The sequence below is a fragment of the Ictalurus furcatus genome, chromosome 10 (assembly GCF_023375685.1).
Source record: "Ictalurus furcatus strain D&B chromosome 10, Billie_1.0, whole genome shotgun sequence".
NCBI classification, from domain to species: Eukaryota; Metazoa; Chordata; class Actinopteri; order Siluriformes; family Ictaluridae; genus Ictalurus; species Ictalurus furcatus.
This window is the reverse complement of record NC_071264.1, coordinates 17,031,696-17,046,080: the sequence shown is the minus strand read 5'-3', so window position 1 is coordinate 17,046,080 and position 14,385 is coordinate 17,031,696. Positions and strand designations below refer to the sequence as shown.

General features: G+C 38.1%; 1 protein-coding gene across 1 annotated transcript; it reads right to left on the bottom strand.

Moving 5' to 3' along the window:
- Positions 1–785: 785 nt before the first annotated feature.
- On the bottom strand, positions 786–14,288 carry lonp1 (lon peptidase 1, mitochondrial). Its single transcript, XM_053634268.1, has 18 exons — positions 13,720–14,288; positions 12,527–12,615; positions 12,309–12,428; positions 11,106–11,370; positions 10,672–10,733; positions 9,768–9,897; positions 9,593–9,676; positions 8,119–8,339; positions 6,676–6,814; positions 6,402–6,580; positions 6,240–6,327; positions 6,031–6,153; positions 5,807–5,923; positions 5,125–5,265; positions 4,467–4,632; positions 3,389–3,609; positions 1,981–2,145; positions 786–1,115 (listed from the first exon to the last, which is right to left on the bottom strand). Exons 1-18 carry the CDS (start codon positions 14,275–14,277, stop codon positions 966–968), a joined length of 3,018 nt encoding a protein of 1,005 aa, XP_053490243.1. The 5' UTR covers positions 14,278–14,288; the 3' UTR covers positions 786–965.
- Positions 14,289–14,385: the final 97 nt, after the last annotated feature.

Genomic DNA, 14,385 nt, shown 5'->3' with positions numbered 1-14,385 from the left:
AATACAAATTCAGCAACTGAACTTATTTAACCGTCTGTCATTAAGAAATGAACACTGGGTGGTAGGTTTAAAAATGATTAATGAAGTTACTAATAGGCAATGGGTTATGTAATAGGTAACATGATGCCTTCATGTAAATGCCACAATCTGATTGCCAATTCAGATTAAAACAATATTTTGATTCCCACCCCTGGAATATGCCCATTTTAATCAGAAATCTGTTGCATGTAAAACACCTTACTCAGAAAATCCAATGAAAGGAGATGTGTGCATACTTTGCAAGGAATTGTGGGTGCTAACAGATGTTTAACAGTAGGCTAGGTATTTATGGACGGAAACTCGGGCAATTAAAGGGTATTTAATGTACATATGAAAGTAGTGATCGTGGAAAATGCTCAAAGGTCATATCGGCGATCTTGCTCTATCCTCAAATTTCAACTCCTTGGTTCTGTGCTCAGAGCGGATTCTACTTTACTTTGGATTACAATCACAAGTTCCCAAGTCTGGTCCTGGAGAACATCCTGTCCTGCTAATTAGGTATGGGAATTTCTACCAGCAAGAAAAGGAAAAAAAAATGGGGAACCTGTGGATTAAATGATCTGAGAGATGGATAAATGTTAATTAATTTAATAAAACTACTTTAAGGAAAAAAAGAAACATTGCAGGTTGAGATATATTTTTTTCTTCCATTACAATAGAACATGGGACAAAACAAGGTGGTTTAATGGCTGCGTAGCAGCAATAACGCAATCCCAGTGTCTTGTAGTACATATTTGGAATTTACGGATAGGTCAGTGTTCAGTTGCCACCATTCTGACACCGAAGACGAGAATGTGAAGTCTACATCAGGCACACTGCTGGTAGAACAAACCTTGGTGGGCATCAGTGTGCCACTGCACTCTGAAGATGGTGGACAAATATCAGGAACTTAATTATAGCGGATTCAATAACAGTTCAGATGTTCTTCATTGGCCTGTGAACACAATCTTGTAGATTTCTTGGTAATGTTCAACAAAGTGCACCTCCAGGCCCTCTGTGATGTACTCGGCCAGGTCTGAGAAATCTTTCTTGTTTTCAGCAGGGAGGATGATGCAATCCACTCCAGCTCTCTTTGCCTGTTGGAAAATATAATAAGGGATTACAGGAAGTACTGTATTGTCTGGACTAACAGGTTATAAGGTTAACTTATACAACAAAGGCATGTACATCACTCTATCCATCTATTTTCTGTACCACTTATCCTACACAGGGTCGCAGGGAGACTGGAGCCTATTCCAGGGGACTCGGGGCACAAGGCGGGGGACACCCTGGATGGGGTGCCAACCCAACACAGCACACACACACTCATGCACCCATTCACAATTTGGAAATGCCAATCAGCCCACACAGGGTGGAATCAAATCCCCAACCCCGGAGATGTGAAGCAAACATGCTAGCCACTAAGCCACTATGCCCTTCAATTAACCTAAATGTAAGCATAGCTAGGCTATGAAAAATGTGACAATCTTAACAACTTAAGGCATGAGTATATAATTCAATTATTTATAATTATACCACAGTTTTATTTTAGTCTTGAATCTGATTGGTCAGAAGGTGTTAGTTCTTTTTCTACAGCATTTATATAATAACAGCTCATTCATACCGACTGGTTTGTCAGAAAATGTGCCCTCTGTGGTGCTTTTATAGAAAAAACAAATTAATGCCCACCAGGTGCCCTTTTATATTTTCTGCCCCTGCCCCTCAAACAGCCTGTGTCCACCCTTAAATGAAATACTTGGGGACATGCTTTTATTGGAAAATAATCAATTTCAGAGTGGTAACAAGAGCTTCACTTTCAGCTGCATCATACCATCCTGTCACTGATTATTTTACCATGGTCCTAAAGTGTCTTACTCTTTATGCATATTATTCTGTAGCTTTTGTAGCATGGGTACTAAATGTCTGTCTATAAAAATTCCCCCTTTAATCCTTGAAACTCACAGCAATAGTTTTTTCCTTGATTCCTCCGACAGGAAGGATCTTCCCAGTCAGGGACACTTCTCCTGTCATGGCCACATTCTGCCGCACCGGCGTGTTGGTGGCCAAGGACAGCAGAGCTGTGATTATAGTGCAGCCTGCACTGGGTCCGTCTTTAGGAGTGGCACCCTGAACACAACCAGAAGAATCAGACATGAAATACAACATACACTGAGACAAAATTCATCAATAAAATAGCTGAATTGTAGCAACAATAATCAACATTTCTTTACATTAATTCATCTAGCATCTTTACATCGTTTTTATGTTTCAAAACTGAGGAGTGCTGAATCTAAAATAACCACAGACCTAACAGAGTTAAAGTTAAATCATGAGACAATTCAATCAAATTTACATGACATACTCTAAATATAGTCAAGTCAATATGCTAAGACACAGTTCCTAACCCTGGTCCTTGAGAACCTTCTGTCCTGCACATTTTAGTGTTTTCCCCACTCTAACACACCTGATCCAAGTAATCAGCTCATTAACAGCACTTCTTGAGTTGGTGTTGTTAGAGCAGGAAAAACACTAAAGGTGTAGGACAACAGGTTCTCCAGGAGCAAGTTTGGGACACGACATAGAGCTATGAGGTAAATATAGTTTACCATCTTCTATACTGCTTATCCTTCTTCATTGTCACAGGGAAACCTGGAGCCTATCCCAGGAAGCATCGGGCACAAGGTGGGGTACACCCTGGACAGGGTGCCAATCCATCGCAGGGCACAATCACATACACATTCACACACCCATTCATACACTACGGACACTTTGGACATGCCAATCAGCCTACCATGCATGTCTTTGGACTGGGGGAGGAAACCGGAGTACCCGGAGGGAACCCCGGCAGCACGGGGAGAACATGCAAACTCCACATACACAGGGCCACAGTGGGAATCGAACCCCCGACCCTGGAGGTGTGAGGCGAACGTGCTAACCACTAAGCGCCCTATATTATATTATATTACACATATGTCTGAAAGAGGTTTGTTCCTGTCTCCTCAGCAATATATCAGAATTTAATTTGGTTATTTATTAAAGAATGACACTTTTCCAGTGCTGACACTGAAGACTACTTCCATAAATGCTATATAAACATCTCTTCAAAGAACATTGTGGAACGTCTGCCATACAAGTCCCTGTGTAAGTTGTTACTATAGAAACGATAACATTTTAGAATAAGTATATTAATATAAACCTGTGACTTACCTTGCTACTTTCTGACCAGTTAGAACTGAGAATTCAACAGGGCTGTAGTATCCATTAAATCAGGTAACTTATATATAAATAATTACTTAACACATGGATCAAACAAATCTGAAAACAGAAGTGATGAGAATTTGACATCTTTATTTTAATGTTATCGTCTCACTTCTGGCACATGCAGGTGGAGGTGGGAGCCCACGAGGAAGTCGTTCTCCGGCTGTTGCCTCATGAGGAAGGAGCGAGCGAAGGTGTAGGCAATTTTAGCGCTCTCCTTCATCACGTCTCCCAGCAGCCCCGTCACCTCTAGAGAGCCTTCTGCAGGTGCGTCTTTTTCCTTTGCGGTCTTCGGACGCCTCAAAGATGTCTCGATGAACAGCGTGGAGCCACCTTGAGCGGTTAGGGTGAAAAAAGTCAATGTCACGTTTAGGGGAGTAATAATAACTATTAAGAACTGTTAAGAATCTGTTTTGAAAATTCATCTCGTGCTAATACAAAAAAAGATATGTCACACAAAATGTGAAGGAGCAAATAAATGAAGGAAAATAAAAAAAGGTTTTCTTTGACAAATGTATAAACAAGTTCAAGTTGTGTTGAGGTTTTAGGAAGAAGGACAGAAATCTGGCAACAATCCATATGCTAAAAGAGAAATCCACAATCAATCTAATCTGTATAATTCACAAATTGCATATTAGAATTCAAATCTTGCAGTTCACAGATAGTTGAGTTAGAAATGTTCAAAAACTTGCCAATATTATAATACTGCATAACTGAGATTATACTTCTAATTTGAATTTTATTCACTTTCAATGACAACTGCACCAGTTGATGCTTTAGACCTATGAAAGTTACTAGACTGTGTTTATCAGGTGCACAATTAAGTTTGCTTTTTTCCCCCCTCAAGCCATGTGTAACAGAAAAGCTTTCACAATTCATCTACAGATTGCAAGTTCAAATCCCAACAATGCCACAGCCATTCATGTGGCTCTCTCCCTGGTCACTACCAGCGACACTAGCCAATCATGGGTGTCAATTTACCAATTTAACTGTAAAAAATATAAACTGAGATAAAACTATAGAAGTATTATCTCAGTTCTGCAATATTTTAACACCAACAACTGAGTTAAATCATGAGCTTTGCTAAAATGAAAATATCCTGCAAGAGTGATCATGGATTACCAAAAATATTTCAAATGTAAAGAAAAACTTTCAATCATGTTGTTTTGTGTAATATTGCATATTCTCACCCATGGCTGTCCATGCCAGGCCCATGACCACCCCTGGGGGTGTGACATCATACATTCGGTCTACAGTGAACAGGGGTTTTCCGACGTAATCCTGCAGATTGTCAGCCGTCACGCTGACTGCAGCGTTCTCGCCATTAACAATACGGAATGCAGCTTTCCTGAAAACCTGGAAAAATTCAGAGGATGCATCGTAAAAATAAGGGAAAAGGTGATATCTACTAAGAGAACAACTAAACTGTTTCATAGACATTCCACAACATGAAATATAACTATAAATGGATAAAACATATGGCATGTCATTCTTTAATAAATAAAAAAATTGTAATCATTGGCAAATTGCTGTTGTGTAGGAGGAATAAAAACTTCAGGACATGCACACCGTCCTATTGTTGAGTATTTTTTTATAACAGCACAAACCCAGATGTGCATATAGTTAACATTTTATGTATTTATTGGCAGTTATTTAATTTCTAACTACATACACCTCGCACGCCTAAAGGCCACACCCCCTTCCCTAGCATGGACTTTAGTCCAAATTGAAACAGCATCGATATTGAGACCGGTGCATCTTCACGGACGAAAAGGAATTTATAGACCCAAAATATTTTCTCTTATTTCAGCATAATTCTTCTCAGTGTGACTTTAGAACCTGTCTCACCTTCTCCACCTGTTTCTGCAGGTTCCTGACACCACTCTCTCTGCAGTACTGTCTGATAAGAACGTTCAGAGCCTCCGAGGAGATGCTGGCCTTCTGCTCATCCAAACCACAAAGAGTCCGCAACTGGGGCACCAGATACCTCTGCAGGTCCAGAACAGGACGTTACTAACCAACATGTTACACAGTATCAAAGAAAAATACACGATACTGCAATGTTTCTGTTATGCGCGTTTATAGCATAAAAATTTACCTCAGAGAAACAGATAGACGGACATATCACAAAAACATAATTCCTCCACCACTCAGTGGCGGAGGCATAAAAAGTAAATATAGTATTTTAACGTACATCTTACTCTGCTGTGACTTACAGTCTAAAAAAATACAGTAATTTAGTAAACAGTAAGAGTGGTGTGTACAAGATGTTGCTGGAGACACAAAAAACCCCAACACACTAAATGTCTTACTGAAAATGAAAATCTTTAATTTGTTCTAAAGGGATGCAAACTTTTGCATTAAAGTGTATACATTTATTTATTTATTCTTACGTAAGACTTAACTTGGACAGTTTTTAGATGGGTGCATTGTACTCTGCTGTGGTGTATATTACAGAAAATACGGTCATTGAAAAGTGTTATTATGGTAAACAGTAAAAGTGTGTATACAGTATGTTGCTGAATGTTACCTCTGCAATGGCTAGTTTCTCCTGCGCCACATAGCCAGACACATTGATCATTTCCATTCGGTCTCTCAGAGGTTCGGGAATGGTGTCGATCACATTGGCGGTACAAATAAAAAGAACCTGTTCAGAAACCAAAGAATGACAAAAGTGTGATTACATTACAAAGATCACATTTTAATAGATATAAAAGAAAAGACTGAATGAATGAACCCAGCCACACAGTCAACCTTAGACAGATCCACAGGAACATCCAGGTAGTGATCCAGGAAGTTTGCGTTCTGCTCAGGGTCTAAAAGCTCCAGCAGGGCAGAAGATGGATCCCCCTGGTAGCCTCTACCTATTTTATCCACCTGGTTAAAATGCACATGAAGAAAATGCTAGAAGTTTCCTAACCAAATGAGATATTCATTATAAAATCAGCTGTTCACGTGCAAACCTCGTCAATGAGAACTAGCGGGTTTTCTGTTTTCGTCTTCTTCAGACACTGGATGATTTTTCCCGGCATCGCTCCAACATACGTCCTCCTACAACGTACAAAACATGTATTAAAATAAAAATCACAGAAATCCTGCTCATTGCTTAACTCCACATTACCCACCTGTGGCCTTTGATTTCGGCTACGTCGGTCATGCCGCCCACACTGAAGCGGAAGTACTCTCGGTTTAGGGCTCTAGCGATGGAGCGGGCGATGCTGGTCTTTCCCACACCGGGTGGTCCGTAAAAACACAGGATCTTCCCCTGTGTGCTGCCTCTCAGCTGGCTAACTGCAATAAACTCCTGCATGACATAAAAGAAACCTGAATTAGCATAAATTCCTCATGAACCAATCCTCATGAATCAGTCTTATGTTTCTAAACTGAGGGTCAGCTTACGAGAATGCGCTTTTTCACATCCTCCATGCCATAATGATCTTCTTCCAGCACCACGTTGGCTTGAGACAGCTCCAGGTTCTCCACGCTGTTGGTGCCCCATGGCATCGAGGTCAACCAGTCCAAGTAGTTTCTTGTAACACTAGGAGAAAAAGACACAAATGAGCAAGGAACATTATTGATGGCACCTAAAAACGCCGTAAGTACAGATTATAGTCTTATTATACTGCTATATTATTGTAGTAACCTGATCTCACATTGACTATCAGTAACTGAACCATACACCTCTGAAACGTTAGACTGGAATTAAATCAGCCCTCTGACAATTTTTTTAAACATGCCATGAACCTATGTGATGTTAAATAACACTGATTTTCTTCATTACAAACCTTTTAGACAGCTTTTCTAATTATTCGGGGAGTACCAAATCATTTAAAAATGGAATCTGTGCAACCTTTATAGTCACACATTGACTAATAAGTATATGATATAAGCACAGAATAAATCACTTTAGTGTGTGCCGCTACTAGAAAATAATCAATAACTGGGTGTTTTAATCTTCCTATACCATAGCAACTTGCAGATTCCAATTTTGATTAATTAAATAATGAAATATCATACATTTTTATCCATTTATAGTTACAGTTAATGTTGCGGAACATCAACAAAACAAGTTACTTCCTGTTATCACTTATAGAAAAGAAAGAAAACATACTGATTGTTACTAAGTGCTGACACTGAACACTCCTTGCGTAAACATTAAACAAACGTCTCCTGAAATCTTCACCATATCAACAAGTGTAATTTTTTTTGTGAATGAGCTGTTACTATAGAAATGATAACATACTAGTAGGAGTGCATTAATATAAACCTGGGTTTTGCAGCTGGAATTACGGTCAAAGTTTCTGTAATAGAAAATAAATCAATACCATTTGTCCAATCATAATAGAGAATTCAACAGCTTGATCATGTAGATAAAATAAAAAAGATGGAACAATTTTTTTTTGTTATACATGTTATTATGTCCAGCCTAATATCATGCTTTTATTATCTGCTTAAAATTTTACATTTTTAACCAAGATGACATTAAATGCCATGTCATTCTCTGACTGTAGTGCGAGTGTTTAACATTCAGTTGGTGAACCTGCTAGAACTTTCTTTGAAGCAGACTGTTCTTAGACTGTATTACTTTTTAAACAATGTAGAATCTTTTTTTAAACCTCTTCTAAAAGATTTTCATGTCACAGAAGTACCATACTTCATTACACCCCAAATAATAATTCCTAAATTGTTATGTAATATATTAGACATGCTCTCTCATGCTGCCAGCGCCATTACATCATTTTAATTATTATCTGTAATAATTATCATGCTACAGTATGATGCAGTGACACAGTATGATGCAGTGACACAGTATGATGCAGTGACGTATCTCACAGAACTCACTTGAACTCCGAGGAGTGATTATCCAGAAGACTGAGCTTGTTCAGCTCCTCATTAATGACCTCCATGATGTGTTGGGGTACAATGCGCTCCTTCAGTCTCTCTCTGAACTTCTCCTCGATAGCATCCTTATCCTCCTTCTCCAGGCCCAGCTCTTTCTTGATGATCTTCAGCTGTTCCTGCAGGAGGTACTTCCTGTGCGTCTGTTTGATTTTCTCCTCCACCTACAGCAGGAACATGCACGGTTAAACGATTCCACAGTTACACTGACCACTGTGACGTGGAGAATAATATGATGGATACAAATGAATTTATTAATGAATTATTTCCAGGACCATTTATATGAAAATGAAAATTTCATTCATCAAACAATCGGATACTGAAAGAGCTCCTGAGTTCGTATAAACCTATGTGTAAATAGACTCACTAATGTAAACCCAGATTAATCGCCTTCAAATCCTGTAATTACTGCAATTTTATTTACATATTACGCTTATTTATTTAATTTGCACCCACAAATTAAAGGAATATTTTGAAATTCAGCTGTTTCATATTAATGACTTGAAAGAAAGCAACACAAATGCATATATTTAGACAATTAAAACAAGCCATTCAGTTAGGGCAAAATTAATGGCACCCTATTTAAAAATAAAAAAATAAAAAAAAGGGAAGATTTAGTACATGTCTATGGTAGCCGATGCTCTGCAATAGCTGAACTGCATTACTGGAAGATTTAGCGCAAACATATTTAAGAGGCACTATTTTACCGTTTAGTCGCCATTTTGTTGTTTTCAGCTCTGAGTCCCAAGCTTTGCCTTTCCTAAGTATTTTTATGGTGTCGCTAAATGTAAATCAGCTGTCCTGTGAATTCGCTTGGTAATTTATGACAAGACTTCTTGGCATTTATGGACATACACATGTGAGTACAAAGAAAATCACTTTTGTAAATCTAGTGGGAAATTTTTGTTTGGTTTGACAAATGAAATCATTTACATGCAACTTTAATAAAAGATTGATTAAGGAGATGCTTTATGTGTGTATGAAATTTTAGGACTATTTATGATCGTGCTATGTATTTCCTTGAAGTGCTTTCATTGTGCCTTTGAATTGTCAATAGAGAGTCTACTTTAGAGGCACTCATTTTCAAGCAGTTTTTATTTCCAATTCACTTAATTATTATACATGTGAATTAAACAATTAACAATCTACCAAAAAAGGAGGGCTATGAAGACGATTAAGAATGTTCAAAAATAAAGATAAACTCTTGTCCTGTAGAGCAAAAAAAAAAGGAGTTTGATTAACATTTTTATTTCAGCTGGATTTTTGCACACATGTATAGAAAGGGAAAAGTAAAAGTTTTGAATTAACATTTTAATCTTAACTGTGGCGGAAAAGACCGCCCACAACATTGAATACATTTTGATGGGAGTTGTACATGTATACGTTTGAATACATGGTGTTATCAGACGGTACTCACCTCCCTGCCGAGGCGCTGCTGCAGTTTACTCAACTCGTACTCCTTCTTCAGCAGAGACAGAGCCTTGTACAACCGTTTGGGGATCTGCAAAATCAAAATGCATGTCAAACATCATCAGAAAGCTAACAAAAAATATTATATGTATTGATAGATTTTTTTTCGATTGGAGACCCACACTGGTTTCCTCCAGAATGTCCTGTAGCTCGTGTGACTCTGCGCCGGTCAGAGCAGCGCCCATGTCACTCAGGTAAATGGGGTTGTCGACTACTCTCTGTCCTGCCTGCATCATCTGCAGAACTGATTCTCTACACAACAAAACACAACACACACTCAGTAAAATCATTCAGTCATGGATTGAAAGAAAAAGATACAAAATAAGTGATGTGCTGAACAACTAAATGTCCATTTATTTTTTATGTATAAAGATATTTCATGCATGACAATCAATAAATTGATCACGACTGTTTATGTTCAATATCACACAATAAAATCATGGTTAATTATCACTATTCTTCAGCTGATTTCATTAAAAATGATTTATTATTACATATTTAAAATTACAACATAATAATCCAATACTCTATATCAAACTATATAAATATATATATTTAATCAAAATAAGACAGATCACATTAACTAAGCATTTCTTTGAAAGCTGAATATGAACAACAATTTAACTAAAAATAATAATGTTAAATATGCCACCACAATATGATACAAACTATTTAATGGGGTCAAACAAAAAAATTAGGTAAATATTAACTCGTTATTATTATTATATATCATAATTCTTAACCCATTATGATTCAGGTTATGCTGTTTTAGGTAAATGAACTATGCCTCTAATACCACTGTAATTTTCCAATTTCTATTTTTTTATTTTATTAATGAAAAACATGTCATGATTTTTATCCATTTATAGCTACATTTAATGCTGTGAAACATCTGCGAGACAAGGTAGCTCCTGTTATCCTGTTTTTCACACATACACTATAGATACAGTACAAAACAGCTTTAATGTTAAACACTCCAACAAGAATAGGCTTATTTTCTATAAAAAGGAAAATTAGGAAAATTACCTGTAAAGAGGGTTCAGGGCAATGATGTCACGGATGGTCTTAACAATCTCAGCTGTCAGAGCCTAAACCCAAACAGCTGATTAAATTCAAACTCATACCATGTGCAGCAAATGATTTTTAAGACCAAGTATAAAAATGTAATATAAAAGATATAAACGATAGATGTCAGAAAAGATATGAACTACATGTAGAATAAAGTGCAGATATATGCAGTTACTGTATATGTGCAATACAATGCTGTGCAACATCGTGCTGAGGTAGCTGCAGTGAAAAAGCTAGCAATATAATAAGTATTTATGAATATCTGAAATGCTGTGTATATTAGCAGGAATGTAGGGTTTGTATTTATATGTCTATGTTTAAATAGTTCTAGGTTAATCTTAAACACAAGGAAGACAAGAGTAACTACAGCAGAGCAAGGAAAGAGTCAGTACCTTAACCTCCTCTGTGACCTGGAACTCCTCGTGTATGACGTTGTCGACCTCCACCATGAGTACCTCATTGCTCTTCGGTAAAGCAACAGCCTCCACCACAAACTCTGTTTCCTTCACTCTCTCCACCATCTCCTCAGCCAGAGACGCAGGGTCCTTCCGAACACGTTTATTTTTTCTCCGCTGAGCTTTGGACTGCTCTGCATCTGACTCCAGTGCGGAGAACGCTTCCTCGGCCTCAACTTCCAGCTGGTTATTGATCCGAATCCTGATTGTTCAAATACAAAAGAAAGAGATGGTAAATTACAGACTGCTCCAGATAATGTCCAGCATTCTCCATTCTGAACACGTTCTTTACAGAACAGGAGTTTAAGATCTCTTTACAGAAATCTTCACCATATCACCGGTCATACACTATGCTTCATTAAATAATACAAAATTGTTTAATTTGTTTATTATGAGATTTTGATTATGTTCAGTGTCATGTACATGTCTCTGTAAATGAGCTGTTACTATAGAAACAATAGCGTATTAGAATGAACACATTAATACATACTAGTGTTAGATTTGATACCGAGAGTCTGAGGCGTGATTCGAGTACGCAGATGAAATTCCACTGAGGCTTGTATCATTTTCAGAGAATCAGGTAATCATGACGCTTCCCGTCCAATCAAATACCCATTTCGTTTTGTGTGTCCGAAGGTTCAAACCTCACCTTACTTCAGGGGATGTAGACCAGCAACTTGGAAAGTTCGAGTGCCGGGACTTTGAAATTTTGCTGAGCTGTACCACTAGTTAAACATTATTTTATCACATTGGCAATGATATTGACTCATTTACTATTTATTGCCACACTAGTAAGTAAGTAAAAGACCTTATCAGAAGATGCTTCTATTTGTGCACATTGGACTGAAAGCCTACATCAAACAGTCTTGAGTTTATCATTGTTGTAGTTGTTACAAACCACAAGATGTCGCTGTTTTTGATACGCCGAGCATTCAGAGCATTTCCCAGCACAACCAGGGAAAAAGCCTCAAACCTTTGCAAAGCTTCATGCACCCAACCCTAATATAGACCCGTCATTTGCATCTGCACTACTGTCAGAGATGCTGTTATAGAAAATTAATCAGAATCGAGAATTCAGCAGTGCTGTGCTATAAACTAAACCACTGAATTTGAAATGAAATGAGAAAAACCTTGTGTTACCTTCGGTGTCCCATCACGATCATGCGCAGTTTGTCTCCGAGATCTTGCATCTCATGGATCTGAACAAAAGTCCCCGTGTTGTAAACAGCATCCAAACTTTCCACAACATCCGACTCGTCACTGAAAAAATACAGAAAGCAAGAGTGCTCAAACACACACACACACACACACACACACGAGAACAGCGACTTTATCTAAAACCTTGATTTAATCCTTACTTATCATCCTTCTTGAGGAAGACGCCAGCGTAGGGCTGAGCAAGTCGCACTTTTCTCCTCAGCAGATCCATCAGCTGCTTATTCTTCACCTGGAGACAGATGAAATTACAGCTGTCTTTAGTCTCATTTTAGACTGTTTTCAGATGTTTAAATGGGGTTCAAATACTTTTACAATTTTTAAATCTTAGTTGTGTAATGTTTTACTTATAGTTTAGTTTATAATGTTTCACTGATAGTTGCTTTCTAATTGGTGCATAAAAACACTGTTACTTAACTCATGGAAATGGACAATACCACTAAGTGTTGGGAGGAGGGAGCATAATAAAGACGAAAGGCAAATAAAACAGAAAATTGTAACATGTATGCAACTTCAACATCAGTATGTATAATTTAAATGGTTTTATAAACCATTTAAATTCTATTTTAGAGAAATGTTTACATTACTGGTCAATAGTATGTGAAGGTCATAGAAAGGAGGGAGGGGGGCAGACATTTAGAAAGGGCTACAGGGATGATAAAATCTCCAGTAACAACTAATGTAAATACATTCATTCTTTAATTTGTATTGATATATATTTATTAATCTTACCTATGAATCTACAGTATTGCTTAAGTAGAAAAACAGAACATGTTACATATTGACTGTGATACGCTCATAAACAAATATTCTGTAAAAGATCATATTTCTTTAATTAACAATGTAAGGAATAAAACACTTGGAGGTGTGCTGTTATAGGAAAATAAAGGAGAATATTCCACAACTGGGTGGTGTGGTGAAGCAGAGTTAATGTTACCACCATGTAGTGAATTATTCTCCTTTAATAGCATGTCTCAAAGTGTTTTATTCCTTTTATACCACAGCAATTTCCAAACAATAACAATTTTTCATTTATGAATGAACATGTAAAGCTTTTTAATCCATTTATAGTTATAAATGAGATCAGTCGCTCATTCTCCATTTTCTCTCTCTCTCTCTCTCTCTCTCAACTCGTTTTTCTGTTAAATATCAGTGCATCTTTGCTTCTTATTAGACACAGATTATGTGGCGCGAATGAACTGTTTGAATGAACTTATTGGAAAGAGCGCATAAATATACACCTTGCAGCCGGAACTACTGTCAACACCTTCTGACCAATCAGATTCGAGAATTCAACGGCGCTGTAATATAATGACTTACAAAACAACATTACTACCTCGATGATCTTGATGAAGCGTGGGAAAACCGGGTTTCTGGTCACGGCGATGAGCGGCACGTTGGGAAACACTTCCGGCACCATCATTGGAGTGAGAGCGGTGATGTGCGGGGGAGCAGACCCGGACTCAGCTCCATCTCCACCAGGGTCATCGTCATTAGGACTACTGCTTTCAGCTCCATCCTCTCCCGGGAGGCCGCTGCCCCTGTTGCCGAACAGGTATCTCCTCTGGTCGTGGTTCATAAACAAGCCAGGTCCTACACTTCCCCTGCCAGGTGGAAAAACACCGGCGATTCTGGCCCATTTTCTCAGATCTGTCACGCGCGCAGATCCTGTCACTGATGTAATAGTGCCGAAGGTGCCACTACATAACGGTGACTTTTTACACGAAATATAAGAATGTGATTGGTTTGCAGTGAATCCGCTCCGGCAGAGAGACTCTCCCTGATCAAATCCATTAATCTCAGCACCAAACTTTTTAGTGTACTTGCTACAGAAGACGGTCCCGTTTTTATACGCCTGCCTGTATCTACTCCACATCCTCACGTACGCAGCCATGTTACTCTCGAGTGTTCTACGAACAGCCTCCCCACTTCCGGCCATCTGTGATGACGACATTTTGTATTTTTTTTTATTTCGTTTATTTTACACGTTTTATGTATTTGT